This window comes from Uloborus diversus, chromosome 7 (genome assembly GCF_026930045.1).
Source record: "Uloborus diversus isolate 005 chromosome 7, Udiv.v.3.1, whole genome shotgun sequence".
NCBI classification, from domain to species: Eukaryota; Metazoa; Arthropoda; class Arachnida; order Araneae; family Uloboridae; genus Uloborus; species Uloborus diversus.
Window position 1 is genome coordinate 57,050,570 of NC_072737.1, and position 17,156 is coordinate 57,067,725.

Genomic DNA, 17,156 nt, shown 5'->3' on the forward strand with positions numbered 1-17,156 from the left:
TTAAGATCGTAGCTTAGGAAAAATCGGCGTTCTTCCCGAAAAACCGTGAAATTTTAAACCCGCAATTTTGGGTTTCCTTTGTTGACGTTGCAAGAGGGAGGGAGATTTAATCGTCTCCCATCGAAAGATTCCGAAATATAAGTTTAAAACGCAAATTTAGGCCATCTTTGATGACGGTAGGGGATCTGGCGACTATCCTCCGGTAATTTCTCGGCACTATTTTTTCAAAAACCCGTTTTTGGCTAGATTTGAAAACAATAGGGGAAACGTGAAAATATTCCGAACCAAAATATTTTTCGGTACTAAAATCCATTATAGGCTATTTTTGGGAAGGAAGGATTTTGGAGCTCTTAAGCGGATATTTCTAAAATCGCAATTTTATATTATGTTTGGTGACGTTAACAAAACTGGGAAGCTTCTACGGATCTTTCGGATGTTTTTCAACATTAATATCTGAAAAATATAACTATAGACTTTTGTTCACCTCACCTCGACGATTGATGGATATGCCCTAGCGCCGTAAAAAGTTACATAAGCCTGGCAGCTCTCCTCCGGAATTCTTTAGAAATATAAGTCCCAAAATCGTATTTTAAGCATTGTTTGATAACGATGGGACTAAGAGCGAGCGGGGGTTCAGTGTGCCCGCACGAACTGTGTTTTTGAAACTGAAGTCAATTTCAGGCTAGTTTTGGCAGGAAGCTGTGGCTTCACTGAACCGTCTAAAAACGAAATTTTCAGGCATAGTGATTGCGTTGGAGAAAAGGGGGGTCCGGGGTCTTTCCCCAAAAGTTCTTGAAACTGATGTTTGAAAAACGCAATTTTAGTTTGTTTTTCAATACGTTAAGTGAGAGGGGGTGGAATTAGGGGCTTCTCTAAAGACGCTAATTGAGACGGTCTTTGGTAGTAATGTTTACGAATGGATTTCGGAGTCCCCACTGCAAAAATTTCGAAAAATGCCGAAGCAATTTTATATGACGTTTGATGATAGGAAGGGCTGTCGTCTGGAAACACGTTTTGGATTTTGGAGCCAATATTTTTAGGCTATGTTTGATTAAGTTATTGTGGAAGAGGTGAATCAGAGACTTAATTGGGTTCTTAAGATCGATGGTTCAACCAGCGAAATTTTCCGAAAGTAAAGTCCTAGAAACGCAATTTTAAGCCTTCTTTAGTTTCGTCAAGGAGGTCAAGGCATCCTTTTGGATCTTCGTTTTGGAGCTACATTTAAATTTGCTTCCCTGGGCAAGGGTCCTGTCCTCCTACTTGATCTGAAACCGGGCAGTTCATTCAAGATTTTAATCAGAAAAATTGTCGTAAAGGGGGAAAAGTACAACATTTTAGTTCGTCATTCATATATGTTACTCTCAAGGGAGTCGCAATTTTCCACTTTCTCTCCACGCATCCACACATAAACACAGAGTTTATTACATAGTTTGTTGTTTGAAATGCTTGCGAGAGTATCTAATCAGTATAGCTTTTTTTTTTTTTTTTAAATAAATAAAATATGTCTTCATTGTTTAGGTCTATAAAAGCTTGGGGGGGGGGGAAACATTAGTGGCCGCCCTCGGTGCTCCTTTTAGACGGGACCATTTCATGCTTCAGAAGGGGGCCTTTCCCCTCCCCTGTATCAGTGCCTGATTACTGGTTCTGTCACAAACTTTGCAACCAAATGAAGCATGTGTGTTAAGAGTAGATATTAATGGACAATGAACTAACACAATGTTTCCTAACATTTTTTTTTCTTAAATTATGCTATGCTGTCTGGAAATCGACATATATTTTGACAATTGAACATTTAAAAATCAGCATATTTATTTTACTTATTATAAGTTATCTTGTGAGAATTTCTTGGGGAATTTTGCTTGATTATAAGAACTATATGATGCGGCCTGCGGCCGCCCCTTGCTTTGGCCGCCCTTGTGCGGCGCACACTCTGCACACCTGCTAGGATCGGCCCTGATCCTCATTCTTTCTATTTTATGCAATAGTGAAGTACATCTAGGTTCAACTATTCGCCAATAGACAATAATTATAAAACAGAACAGCCACAGTGTTTTACAAAAAAAGTGGCTAACACACCATTCATTTACTCAAAATCTTGTTTTATTGACTCATACCACATTTACTCTCAACAGCTCATATAATATCTCTTTATTTGATCTGCTACCAAAAGTTATAACAACTTTTTGTTCTTTTTGAAGCTTTTGTTTTCTTTCTTTCTTCGCACATATAAGTGGGATATAGTCAAAACATGGCAAGATCATTGTATTTTCCGTAGTACTATTTAGAGTATTCCGTAGTACTATTCTTGTGAAGGGAGACACTCCAACAGTTTTCTGAATTCATGCTCACCTGACTTATTATTGCCAGCTCAGCCCATTTGTATCATCTGTGCTTTAAACTCAACTAGCCCTATTTGTGTTTCCATTTCTGAGTAATATTATATGGTGCTTTTCTTAACATTATCAACAAGTTCTTTTTTAACAATTTGAACGTTTGCTTTTAAAGGTATTACATAATTCTCTTTGTACAGGAGGCAGCAGGCTGCCTATAAATCGTCGACAAGAAGTCTTTCCAAATGGTACATTAATCATTCAAGATGTTCAGAGGGGTGTGGATGATGGGACCTACAAATGTAGGGCATGGAATAAGCAAGGGCAGAATGCTATTGGAACTGTTCGTGTTCATGTCATGGGTATGTTTACAAGTCTAGTGCAATTGATATTGTAATATTAATTGTTCTTTTAATTTCAAGAAATACTTTTTCTCACTTGACTTTGAAATAAAATTTCAAACTGAGTAATTTAAGTATAGATAATATATTATGTGTCTGCTGTATCTGTAAGGTATATAACTAAACCTAATTAATATTTTTAAATGTTCCGTAGTATTCCTCCATAAGGAGTTTTTAATCAGTTATTGTTACTTCACTGTTGTACTTTAACTAGAATATAATATATATTGCTGGGAAAATATTATGTTTGCAAGTGTACATACAGTACTTGCTCTATATACTGCCAACATACTATTCTTAGACACCTGTCATAGTGAATTGTGTTAATTCTGGTGTAGTCGTCAAACTGAAACATATTTTTAGAAATTGTTTCAAACATTTTTTATACTTGTCTTGATATCAATTTCTGATGTTTTCAGATATTTAATGCTAATTAATTGTGTGAAACATCAGCTGTTTTTTTTTTTTTTTGAAAATTTCTTTTTACAATCTTTTTTTCCTCCTAACTTTTTTTTCTTTTTGTGTGTGTGTGTGAAAGGATTCATTAGATATTATTTTGAGAACTATAATTTATGAACTAAATAAGTCTTGAACTATCTCCTAATTTATTCAAAATTTTTATATTTTTTATTTATTTAGTCTTTTATTATTTTTTTACACTTAACTTTAGTTTTTAACAAATTAACCCTCTTTTTTTTAAACTGTCCATTGAGGCATCCATCATCCCTTGCATCACTTCTATGACGGGATCTTCCTTCACTAACAAATCAGATAAATCATTTGTCATTGTCAAAAAATGGCTTAAGAAATAAATTTTCAGTGTGAAAACTTTTGTTTTGTGTGTCATCAGTGTCAATATCCTCGTCAAGGGCGCCCATTTCGGGGGGCAAGGGGGGCTCGAGCCTCCCCTTAGAAATTAAAACTTCCTTGCTTTTAGTACTTTTTTTTTTTTTGCAAAAATGTAAAAACATATGTTCTCCAGCCATTAATGAATAAGTAATTAAAAATTTCAAATTTTAATGACTCGAATTTTTCCTGAAATCTGCTTCCATGGAGAAAATATCCTGCTAAACCATGATTAAAGTATCTGAGCCCCCTCCCCCCCTTACAATTTTGCATACGGGCGCCCATGATCCTCATTGGTTTCTTTCTCCTTTGTCACTGCTAAAAGCTCTTCTTCCAGTGAGCTCTGAACTGTGTGAGTTTAATTTTACTTCTGGAAAGAGCTCTGGAACCAATCTCAAGAAATGTTTCCTGTGGCCCAAGCTCACTTATTAGAACACCAAAATGCATGTTATTTGCAATCTCAAGAGTTTGGATCTTGAAAGAAAGGAAAATTTTGTCTGTTTTCAATGCCGCATCTGTGTAAAATCAAAACTTATCAGCGTAAAATTAAATAAAGGTGTCAAAACTTAAACCATGTGCAGTTGAACTTCCAATATATCGAACTTCCACATATCAAAATTTTCTATATATTGAAATCCCAGCAAATTTCTATGTTCATTACATAGAAAAATTGTTTCTATATATCGAAAAAATCTCTATATATCGAAAAAAATTTCCAGACATTCTTAGATTTTTTTCCACTTCAGACTGTTTGTCTCATGAAAAATGAAAATTAGGGGAGAAAATTATGTTCACTAAAAGTTGCTACGAAACTCATAAGGAATATGGGGTTGAGGGCTGCATAGATAGGTTGTTGTTCCGTTCTGGAGTTCTTAAATTCCCTCAAGTTTATTTCAAATCTAAGTTGTAACCAGTAACACTGTAAAATCAGTTTCAAGTTATCCATTTTGTCTGTTGATTATCATTCCTAGTCTTTTTAGCTTCAGTAAAAATCATTCAAGTTAAGTAGATTGATTTTTTACTTTTCTCTCGATTACACTGTCAAAATGAAACCCCCCTAATGTTGCGAATCAAGTTAATTGCCGAAGAATGAAGTTGTATGACGGCACAAAAATGTAATTTCTGTTATTTTTTTATTTTTCTGATGCATTAATCTAATGCTCGGATAAATTAGAAATTGAGTTTCATACACGAAAATTAGCTCTATTTTTAGTGTCTTAGTATATTTGTACGATAAAATAAGATCGTTTCTATATATCGAATTTTTCACCGGAAATTTGCTGCTTCGATATATGGAGGTCCGACTGTATAATCAAAACTGCGTAGTAAAATTCTGCTTAAAATGAGGGTCTACTGTATACATTTTAAAGATGGCCACCAAAAACGAAAAATGGCTACCAATTTTTCGACGTTGGTAACCACTGACTACTATATTTAAAATTTCTAGTCTAAAGCTTTATCTCCCCCTCGCCCCAAGTATACCCAAATTGGTGCCTAAAACAGAATTGAATAGTTGAGGGAATGCACGAAAAGAGGAAAACTTGTTGACTATAATCGCTCGAAATTTAAATAATGCAACATTAAAATAATTTCCTTTTAATAAAAGTCTATTGAAATGTAAATGCAACCTTGTTCTTCATTGAAAATCAAAAATAGCTGCTAAAAATTTAAATTCAACTTAGTAATTTGTGTTTAAAGTAAGGATCTCCAGATATTAAAGGACTTTTAGCAAAATATTTTAATGCTGCTAATCCAAATTTAGATCTTCTAATGAAAGTATACCAACAGAGTTGTTTCATTGTTATGAAATAATTGCTTGTATTATGGTTTTCTATTTACGCAAAAATGTTCTTTTCTTCCCACAGTGAGGCCTGTTATTGATCCTTTTTTGTTTCCAAAGAACCTTCAAGAAGGTATGCGTTCCCGCCTTGTTTGTACTGTGATTCAAGGGGATCCTCCCTTTGTAATAAACTGGAAAAAAGATGACCGGCCCATTGAGCCAGGTCTGGGTGTAATTATTCGCAATGATGAGTTTTCCAGTGATTTGACATTTTCTAGTGTTACTCCTCGTCATAATGGAAATTATACTTGTATTGTTAGCAATGCTGCTGCTTCTGTGAGTCATACTGCTATGCTTGTTGTGGATGGTAAGTTCATGAGACCTTTCTTCATTTGTGTGTAGTGTTATAAATATAATTTAAGAATAAACATTCAGATTATTATATTTTATCTTTAACTATGCATTTCATTTGAAGATAATAGCATATTGCATACCCAGTACAACACTGCCACCTCTGCAAAAACTACTTTTCGAGAAAAATCAACTTAAATGTAATGTGCCTTAACTTAAATTCTTATAGTAACACACTGACACCTCTCAAAAATAACATTAAATTTTCTTTTTCGTTTGTGCCTGTCTTGCATTTTACTGGAAGTAATAAAAATACACCAGGACATCTATACAACTCGATATCGTCAATATTTGACTTGTGGCAGTGTTGTATTAGGTGTGCGATATGTCGCATCCAATTATAGAATATAAAACCTTAGTTATCGCTCACTATATGCTGTTGATCATGTGTATTTTAATGCATAAATTGATATTCTTGTTTGCAACCTCACCACCAATTGTATAAAAGACCTAATATCTATGTATGACTAGCAGTTACAAGGAGTGCTTCATATTGAATGAGACGAAAAAATAGCATAGTACTAATTCTGCAATTGATTTTTTTAGCTGAAACAACTTGAAGCTACAATTATATAAGTTTTATATAGCAATAGAATCAAAATATAGCTGCAAGTTTGGGGAATTCCCTCCAACATCTTGGTTTTTGGTTGCATTTTAAAAGTTTGTTCCCATATTTAGTTTATTACTACTATTCTGCTCTTAGAATGTTTATTTACATTTATTTATTTGTTTTAATAGTTCCTCCAAGGTGGCATGTGGAGCCCCGGGATACTTCTGTTGTTTCAGGGCAAAATGTGCGAATTGATTGTTTAGCAGATGGTTTTCCTGCACCTGTGATAACGTGGGAGAGAGGCTCAGGTAAAGGTATCTATTTTTTGAGTTGTCTATGGCTTTCAAATGCTTGCACAGTTATTTTTGCTTTTTTTTCCAGCATTTTTATGAGGTAGTATTATTTCATCATAATATATATATATATATATATATATATATATATATATATATATATATATATATATATATTGTCGCCTCAGAGCAACACTGCAACACTAAGACATCTAATCCCAGAAGTAACACTAAGATATCCTACTGTTGCTCTGATGCGACAATATGTTAAATATTTTAAGTGCTTTTGTTATGTACTCACAAGATAGTATCAATGCATTTAATGTGCTCACAGTTTTGTAATTACTCATTGATAATTTCTCATTTTATATATTTAATAAATACTCTGTAAAAAACTGGAGCAGGTGTACAGGAAATTTTTGTGTGGGTCTTTATGTGAGTTTTTAATTATTTTTGTAAAAATGTAGTTAATTTTGAGAAAATATATCTAATTTTATTTAAAATGCTTTTTTTTTTTGTGTGTGTGTGTGTGAAAAAAAAATTAATTTTATAAAAATATTTTTTTTAATGAAAATACAACAAATTATTTGGTGAAAAAGCAAATTTGTCGAAAAAAATTTATAAATGCATATTGTAAAATCAAAAACATGGAGGAAATATTAATATACAACGGCAACCTAATTTATGGGTAATACCCTAGAAAAGATTGGGAACCACTGCCCTAATGCTATCATATTTGCTGCCAATTCATGATGTTGTATTTTAGGTATAGTATTTCTGAATTTAATGAAACTAGTCAACATGTTACAAAAGCCTTTCTGTTATAGCCAACTCTCCTCGTCACTATTCTGCCATAGCAAGTGGGCCCCATTATGAGGTCTACGCCAATGGTTCCTTGCTTATAAAAAACGCCCAAGAAGATGATGCTGGGTATTATTTGTGCCAAGCAAGCAATGGCATTGCTTCTGGCCTTAGTAAAGTAGTCTTCCTTACTGTTCATGGTATGCATCAATATTTTATTTGTGTGATATTATTCATTATCTTTTGTGTTCAATCTTGGAATGTTTTGAGAATTTTTTTTTCCTGAATTTTTTTTAATCAGAATAGGCTTTATGAACCTTTTTCTTTTTAAATTTATATGTTTTGAAGTATGTTGCAACATTGCAATTTTCAGAGATTTTATAAATGCATTTGAGTCATAAAACTCTGCTCATGGAATACATAGACCAAAAATAAACAAAACGGTTTCCAAAATGTTTGCCGCTATCCCACTTTTGAGTATTTTCCCTTGAATAAAAAAAGTTAACGAATGAGCTTAGCATTTGCCCTCTGCTTGACACCAATTTATTTTTGTCCAAGCCAATTACGTTATTGAGGTCGCGAAATGCGCAATTCTTTGTTTACATCTAGTCTATCTTTCTCGTGATTGTAGTATAGTTGCAAAAGGACAGCTTGGCTGTTCTGAACTTTTCTAAGTAATATTGTGCAGAAATATAATTTTGTTGCTCAGATACATCAATTACACTAGACGTTAAACTTGTCCTGTCATTTTCAAGGTTATCGAAAATAATCAGCATTTTGATCCTAAATAGTGCTTTGCTATTTCAATAAAATTAGCATTTTAAATATTTTCTGTGAGCAAAAATTTATTTAGAGATGCTGAAGATAATTTAAAAATTCAAAATATTTATTATTTGCTCCTCCTGATTTTTAAAAATCCTTCAACAATCATCTTTACATACAAACTATACTTATTTGGCACTATAATGCATTTCATTGTATTTTGATGAACTTTTAAACAAAACGAGCCTTGAAACAAGACTAAAAGTTCCATTAAAATGAAAAATAATCCACTAAATAATTAAATGAATCCATTAAAAGTAAAATAATCTGCCAAATAAAAAATAAATAAATAAAATTTAAAAAAAGAACAAGCCATTAAATAACATGAGAAATTCCATTTAAATTATTCTCTAAATGAACTTTAAAGGCTCCATTGACAACTGAAACAATTATCCAAACAAATATATTGATGCTTAAATAAGTATTAAATGTTCCATCAAAATGTAAAATTAGAAAAAGAGAATCAAATATGGCAATAATATAAACGTAATTTTTCAATTTTTGCCAAGAAGAAAGTAAAGAAGACACCCAACCAATGCATTTCTATGGTGGAAAATACCAAAAATCTTTAGTAATTAATTCTTATTTCATGTTTTCTTATGTCTGTATTTTTATGAAATTTTGTGACAATTTTTATTTTAAGAATTCTTAATTTTTTTCTTCCTCAAGTGCCGCCACGTTTTGAGAACAAGTTCCGGAGCGAGACTGCTCGTAAGGGTGATATTGTGAGACTGAAGTGTGAAGCTACCGGAGACCATCCGATGACAATCGTTTGGAACATTGATAAACAGCCCCTCACTCCTGCCGAGGACCCGCGGTACGAGTGGCCCCCAAGGCTCTGCTTTCGTGATCTATAGGTGAAAAGGCCTCTGTTGCATGAGGAGTGCAGTTATTAGAAAAGGCCCCTTAATGTTTGTTCATTCATTCAATTTTTTTCTTGGTTGAAAATAACTTGCAAACTGATTTCTTCCCAACGAAAATCTTTTAAAAGATTTTGTGGGCACCATTTTTCTATGATTGGTAAACTAGTCAACATGAAAATTTTGTAGGACCAGATTTAAGCAAGAAAGCTAAAACAAAGATTCAGGGAAAATGTTGAAATTGACCAGTAAACCTTGTTTTTATGCAAAGAATAAGTATTGTTAATGTTTTAATTAGAGTTTTGAACAAATTTCATACTATACAAAAAAATTTAAAACTTTAAATTGCATTACAGTTTGAAAATTTCAAAAACTTTTTCAACTTCAGATTTGTAAATTTATACAAAAGGAGTGTTCAATATAAAGGAATACACACAGAACAAAATCATTTTTTAGAGAAATCCATTTGAAATCATACTCTAAACTAATGACATTTTACCCTAAATTTCATGAAATCTGATAAACGGTCTTGACTTAGCAAAATAATAGAAAGCATATCTGTCCTTTATTGCGAGAAATCTTTGTGTGCAGTTAAAATTTTTCAAAGATTTCCACTTGTATAAACATTATTTATCTGACATGTGTATAAGAAGTAAAAATTTTATGAGCCCACTTTTCCAGATTTTTCCAGCATTCACTATCACTGGGGATGCCCTTGTTGTAGATCACAAAAGACTTCTAGACCGCTGCAAAATAACCTAGTTTAGCCATAAGACCAATGGTCAAGCACTGTCAATTGAACCATGTCATTTTTAATTGTTCCATTTGTATATTTGCAACAACTTTGTGCATTTAGATAGATTTTTTAATATCTGCAGAATCTAAAGTTAAAAATTTTAAACTTGCATATTGCAAAAAGAGAGACATTTGCCATCTGCACATGCTGTATCTCTCTTCAAAATTATTAAAAGAAATAACTGCCTCATTTCAAAATTTTCACTTAATTGAAAAAAATTAGCGATAACCTAAAAATTGTACCAAAGACATTAAGTAAATGATAAAACCTTTCCACCAAATTCAAGGTGCAGTCTTTATGAACTAATTTTTTTTTTAAATATATTAATTTATGTATTTAGGATTATTAATTTCAATGAATTAAAACATATATATTGTTTAATAATTTGAGTATAAAAGTGGCTTTTTTTTTAAAAAAATGGCTGCTAATATTAAATTGATAGCTGACCATTGGCAACTGAAGGCTTTTCAAACAGAACTCCCAATTTTACCCGTTATTAATTAATACTTTTGTGTTTGATAAAAGTTTTAGTTGACATTCGATATTTCTCTTATTTGTATACTTTTTAAACATTTGATGAAATCACTTTATTGCAAGTTATTTTTCATAAAAATAAATTATGAATGAATAACGTTTTTGCACTGTGCACTCCTTTTTTTGTTTATTATTTTCTTTTCTGGCTGTGATTAAGTAATATTGCTAAGTTTTTGGAAAATTCTTTTTTCAGTTTACGGTTTAATTAGTTCAAATTATTTTGCTCACTTTTTTGGGGCATATATGTTTTCTTTACTTCCTAAACGCTGTTTTTGCCTTGAATTTTGTTTATTTTTTTAATATTTGCATCTTTGACTTTTTATTTCTTGTCAAGCTCAAAATATAAGATTATAAGTATTGGTTTCCAAACATTGGTTTTGCTTTTAAAATCAACATTTGCATGGTTTTTCTTTCTTTTTTAAATTTAATTTATTAATTTTTCTATTTATTTATTTGTTTTTTTATTTCATTTTTCTTTAAAACTTAGTTTAACAGGCCACTACTGTAAGTTCAAAAAGTCTTTTGATGTGTTTTGTAAATGGTAAAACTTTATTATTGAGAAAATTTGATTTTCAATAGTAAATTGTTTAATGATGCATTTTTGAAATTATTTTCTAAAAAAAAGAAAAAAAAAGTAAACTCCTTTTCAGTAAAAAAAGTTTTTCTTCTGATTTGTTTCTACTAATAGTGTATATCTTTTTCAGCTAGTAATAAGTTTTTAGCACATATACATACTGCACCCCCCCCCCCCTCTTATTTCTTGTTCAAGAACTTTTGTGAAGTCTTTCTTTTCCACCCTAGTTGAATCTCCTCTCTCCACCCTCCATTAAATACTATCACCTTTGAAAAAAAATTTAGGGTTACTTTAATTTTTAAAAGATTTCGAATATTCATAAAGCCATTAATAATTTATTGTGAGGGATTATGTGTGTATGTTTTACAAACTATTAAGTTGTAAAAAATAGATTTTCTATCATGCTATGGTATTTTGAATGCGTTGTTTAAACTTTTAGAAGATATGATTTGAAGGAGTTGGTGGACAAGAAACGCATGTCTTCGGAAATAACAATCAAGTCTGCAGAGAGGAGAGACTCTGCCCTTTTTACGTGCCTTGTTACAAATGCATTTGGTCGTGATGACATGAATATTCGACTTATAGTACAAGGTCAGTTGTTTGAAATAATGGATTATTTGCATTTCAATATTTTTGTTGTATCTCTTTTTTATTGTTAAATCACTTGGGGTAATTTCTGAATGCAAGTCTTTTTTATCTTAAGAGAAGTCTTCAAAAAAGTGAAAAACTTCTAGAAGTACTCTAACTACATTATTTTTAATTGTTACTTAAGTATGAGTGTTACTTATTTTGAAAAAGAAATATTTTTAAAGCTGCTTATAATATAACTTTGTAAAATATAATTTTTCAACGATTGAACTCACATCTCAAGTTTTAAGCATTTTCCAATTCTCTCTTGGTGGAAATTTGCTATATGTTAGGTATTCAAATGTAATTTTAGTTTTCTTATAAAATATTTTACTACTAAAAAAAACTTACCCGTTTGTATTTGGTATGAACTACCTCAGAATTGTCAAGGAATTACTCCATCTGCAGGATAATTCCTACTTAATTATAGTTTCTTAACCTGTAAGTGCATTCATTAGTCACAGAATGCTTGTTTTTAGAAGCGCAACAAGTTGTATTTACTCTACGCCAACATGCATTAAAGGCAAAATAAGAAAAAAAAAACAATGTTTAATAGTACAAAATTGAAAATTAATGCAGATATGTGTTTCAGGGTTACAAGGAACCCATTTTTGCAATGGCAAATATGTGGCCTTATGTATGAAAAGTCTATCGACAAAAGGACCTGCTTTTGTCAGACATCTTTTCATCCATAGGCTCACTTATTTTGCATTTAACAAGGGGTTCCTTGTAACACCAAAAACAGGTGCCTGCAGTATTTTTTTTTTTATTTTGCTTTTCAAGCACAAAGGTAGCTATTCAATTTTATACATTGGTCTACTTAAGGCACAAAATATTTGTTTTTCATATGTAAGTTATTCAGGTTCAAAAATAAAAAGTTGTATGATTTGAAGGAAATAAAAAACCTTAGCATCTAAAAAAGAAACTTAAGTAACAAATGAAGATATCCATTAGATAGTAGCAGAAGAGTTGAATGTGATGAGTAAAAACTAATAAATTACCATAAACCAAATATCACACAACCTGTAAGGGAAATAACTTGAAGAAAAAAATTGCTTGAATCTAAAATTAAGGACATTTATTTTCAATATATTTAAGTGATGTTGCTTGGGAGCTTCCTAGATTATCAGAGGGATGTGTATGCTTCTTTCCCTTTCAATAACCACAATGGTCTATATTCTTGAGTACTTTTTGAATTTAATTCAATTTTATTAATTTTTCATTTGTATATTTGAATTTGCAGAGCCACCTGAACCGCCACGAGATGTACGAGTGTTAGAACATAAAAGTCGCACAGCCAAAATTTCATGGTCTTCTCCATTCAATGGAAATAGTGCCATTAGTAGATATTTAGTACAATGTAAATCAGAGTCGGGTAAGGATACTTTTTTTTCTTCTTTTAATCTAAAAATATTAGCAGCAGCTTTGATCTGAAAATTTGATGCAAATAGGTATTTATTTAGCACATAGCATGTGTGGAAAACATGGAGCACTTGTTACATAAAAGAATATTTAGTAGATTTTGTTCACTACTTTTGTTCACTGTTCTGTATTTGATTCTGACTTGTTCAACTGATTCTTGTTTCTGATTCTGACTTGTTGATTCTGACTTGTTCAAAAAAAAAAAAGTTTTCTTTTTTATAATCTTTTATTATGCATTTAAATGTACAGTAGAAAAAGTTTGGTTGCAAATAATTGAGTGGTTGTCAGTGTATTGCAAGTATACTGAGTGACCAAACTTCCACAAAATTCACGAAAAAAAAAATGCTTACTACATGCAGAAAGTCAAGCCTAGATAAATCGGCATGCCATGTGTTAATAAACATAATCTATAAAATGAATTGTGTTCTTTAATATGGAGATGAAATATTTATACATATTTGGGTAAAAAAGGAAAATAATGCATTATTTTTATTTTTTAAATCCAAATATGTGCAAATGTATGTATTTGTGTGAAAATTTATATTGGATTAAATTACACAAATGTGTGTAATTTAAATGTGCGGAAAATGAAATAAATGACAACACTTTTGAAGTTAGAAGAGCTAGGTGTGATGGTTTATATTTGATAGTTATTTCTACTGTTAGATTTTTTTTCCTCCCCTCTCTTCCTGTTATTAATCAGATTTTAAGTCTAGAGCAAACGCTGCGCTTTATAAACTTGTTGATGTGTGATAATCAATTGATATGCTTAACAAACCAATCTGATTTAAAAACAAGACTTCAAAATATATGCAATCCACATTGTTTACATAAAATAAAATGTTTTTCCTGGTTTTATATAGATGTGTTATGATTTCTCACTGTTCATTTTTGCTGAACTAATTTTTGTACCAGAATCTTTGTTTTTGTTTCAGTGTAGCATTAAAAAATGTTTCATTTATTCTAATTGCCAGAGAATTAGAGTCAATTGCCCTAGAATCTGTGTCCGTAAGTTTTGCTCCGTAATTTGCGGCACCCCCCGCCCAGAATTTTTTTTTAAAGTATACCACTGCTGATTATATTTATACTTGTTACTTATATTTTCTTCCCTCACAATCATTACTTCATAGGTTCTATACTGTGACAGAAACTTCCTTGTGTAAAACCTGTATAGTTGTGCATAATTTCTTATTTTCACCCTCAGTTGTTCTAAATTCTGACTATGCATTTTGCCTCTTTAGTTTATCCTCCCCCTCCCCCCCCCCTCCCCCCCCCCCCACCCTTTACAAATACACACACACAACCGCACTTCTTTTTTTTTCTTTTTTTTTAAATATATTTTTTTCATGTAGATATTGTGTTTCTTTCAAACTTTAAATTCAATTGTTTTCTTATTCCTAACTGTATTCAATTCATATTCATTGTTCACAAATATTTTTACTTTTTAGTATTGTGTTTCAATTCAATATTTTAGAGACTTTTGTTATTTTTACCAGCATTCTGATGTAATGATTGCTTTGCTTTTAGGTGACTGGGATTCAGGAATCCAAAATGTCACTACCGGGAGTGAAGAAACTAGCATTACTCTTCGCGGACTTCGTCCTGCTAGAAACTATTATTGCAGAGTTAGAGCTGAAAATTCTGTTGGATTAGGAGATCCTAGTGAGACTATAACTGTTGTAACAACAGAAGAAGGTAAGCTCTTTAATGTATTTTAAGTTATGGTGAAACAGCTGCAGTTATTCTTTAGTACTGTATCTATAGTTGAAGTTGTGTTTTGGATTTTGTAAAAAGTGCATTTTGATTTTTAAAAAAAATGAAAAAAATTATCATGTTGCATGATAATGCAGTGTGTCAAAGATCCTTTGAATCAGTGTGGCTTGTGGGAGGGGCCGGAGGGTGCCTGGGCTCCCCTCACTATTTTCAGACAATAATTTATATTTTTATTTTTTCCCCCTTTTTTTGTGTGTATGTGCTTGAAATTTAAAAAAAAATGGATTATAGACTTTTTCCTGTGCATAATCCGTGGATTATCTGTTAAAAAAAGTGTACAATTAATTAGGTACGGGTTATACACTACCCCGAATTATCTGTTCTTTTTTCCAATGTATTGAACTTCAATATTTACAGCAGGATTCAGAGACCGTTACCCTGCCTGTATGCTGTTTATTTTACATAGCTTGAATGTTCAGGCTATGTAAAATAAACAGCGTACATTATATTCAGTAAATTACTGCCCAATAGCTAGGGCTAAAGCAGAAATACATGAAATACACCGCCAGCTCAGCCATTTCCAGCCGAGGACTGCAGTTTCGTGCTTATTAGCACTCATCAGCCTGGCATAGGAAAGTGACTGAGCTAGAGATAGAAAACCTCTTAAGGAAGCCAAGAATGCCAAACAAACTGGTAGCTAATATAGAATTAGCGCAGACCAGACGAGTGACCGAAGCAATGGTTCAATTCAACTCGAGGATTGAAGGCAAGGCATGGTGTGGTATATTCAGTAAATTACTGCCCAATAGCTAGGGCTAAAGCAGAAATACATGAAATACACCTCCAGCTCAGTCATTTCCAGCCGAGGACTGCAGTTTCGTGCTTATTAGCACTCATCAGCTTGTCATAGGAAAGTGACTGTGCTGTGCTCAGTCACTTTCCTATGCCAATAAATTACACATATAGATTTTTTCGGTATTAATCTTACCTTAAATCTTATAAGTTCAGCCTATTTCTGTATTTTTACATTCAACCTTGGTATAAAAACTTAAAAATTGGTAGAGGCAGTGATTTTTCGGAAAATCAATGACTTGGGGCTGTTTAAGAGGTGACCATTAGGTGAAACATCTAAAGAAAGTTCGTTAAAAAAAATTCGAACGGCCTTCCCAAAAGGATCGGCTAGATCCGCCACTGATTGGTTCCATTTTAAGTGCCATTAGAGTGCATGAATTCATTGTTATGAAAATCTCATTGCAGTGATTAAGATTTGCAGTCCCCTAAAGTTTGTTGAAGCGGGATCTTACTGCATCTATAAACTATAACTTTTAAAATTTTCAGCATTATTTGTAGCTTGTAATGTCTTCAGTGACCTTCACCTTAAATTCTTTTTAATACTCTCAGAATACCCAGTCTACTCTCAATTTTCTTTCAGACATAAAATTTTGCAGAGTTACAGCAACTATTTCTACAGCCACTTCCTTTCATAATTTATGTTACAAATGTTCTAAACTTTGGTGAATTACAAAATCTAATTCCCACAGATAGAGTTACTGTGACTGCAGTTTAACAGAATGTGAAAGGAAAACGGACAAGCTTGATATGTGTTACAAGCAGTATTATAAACAAAATCTAATAACCTCAGAGTAAAATTCAGAAACAATATTTTTTGCATTACTTATTCTGTATTTTTATAGCACATCATTATCCAGTGATTAATTTATGGAAACCCTGTATTAGTTCCTAATTTATAAAAAGCTAATTTTATTTCAATCTTTAGTGTTATCTATTCATTTTGCTTAAAACCTTGAAAACTTCCTGGTTTTTTATATAAAGAAATAAACTTGAAATTTTTAGGGTTAGTTTAATTTTGTTGCCTCAATGCAGCATACTGTCTGCTAAGCCTTCTGGGAAAATAATATGCATCATTAACTTTCATTTTCGAATGCAAGTTCAACAGTTTTTTTAGGAAATCCAAACCTGTTCTAAATGCTGTTCATTAACACACAGCATATTTTGCTGACTACAAAACATACTTCCAAAATTAAGATGTGTTTCATATGTGAAATAGTTGAAACTCTTCTTGACAAAGCTAGAATGGGGACATTGGGTTTGTTGGTTACAAGCCGGCAACTTCAGTTTTTCCACTGAACATTTCACATACTATGGGCATTTTTTTTATATATATAGTCATTTTGTAATGTTCATTACAATGCTCCAGTTCCTCCCCACCCTTGAGAAAGTATTTTAGATATGCTGTGGCCCGCTTCCGCTCTTTAGTTTCAGCTGCAGCCCCTTCAAACACTTAAAAATTTCAAAATCCCTGTAATGTACTCTTTGTTTCTTCTGTTTCTCATTGATTTATACCAATCTAAATTTGCCTGTAATTATTTTTCTAT

General features: G+C 32.0%; 1 protein-coding gene across 1 annotated transcript in view; it reads left to right on the forward strand.

The window, feature by feature from the left end:
- LOC129226213 (cell adhesion molecule Dscam2-like) overlaps window positions 1–17,156 on the forward strand; it is a 174,337-nt gene that overhangs the window by 107,143 nt on the left and 50,038 nt on the right. The window contains 8 exon segments of the mRNA XM_054860812.1: window positions 2,531–2,692; window positions 5,443–5,724; window positions 6,507–6,626; window positions 7,439–7,612; window positions 8,904–9,051; window positions 11,441–11,589; window positions 12,869–13,000; window positions 14,575–14,742. Of these exon segments, the coding sequence (XP_054716787.1) occupies window positions 2,531–2,692; window positions 5,443–5,724; window positions 6,507–6,626; window positions 7,439–7,612; window positions 8,904–9,051; window positions 11,441–11,589; window positions 12,869–13,000; window positions 14,575–14,742 (1,335 nt within the window).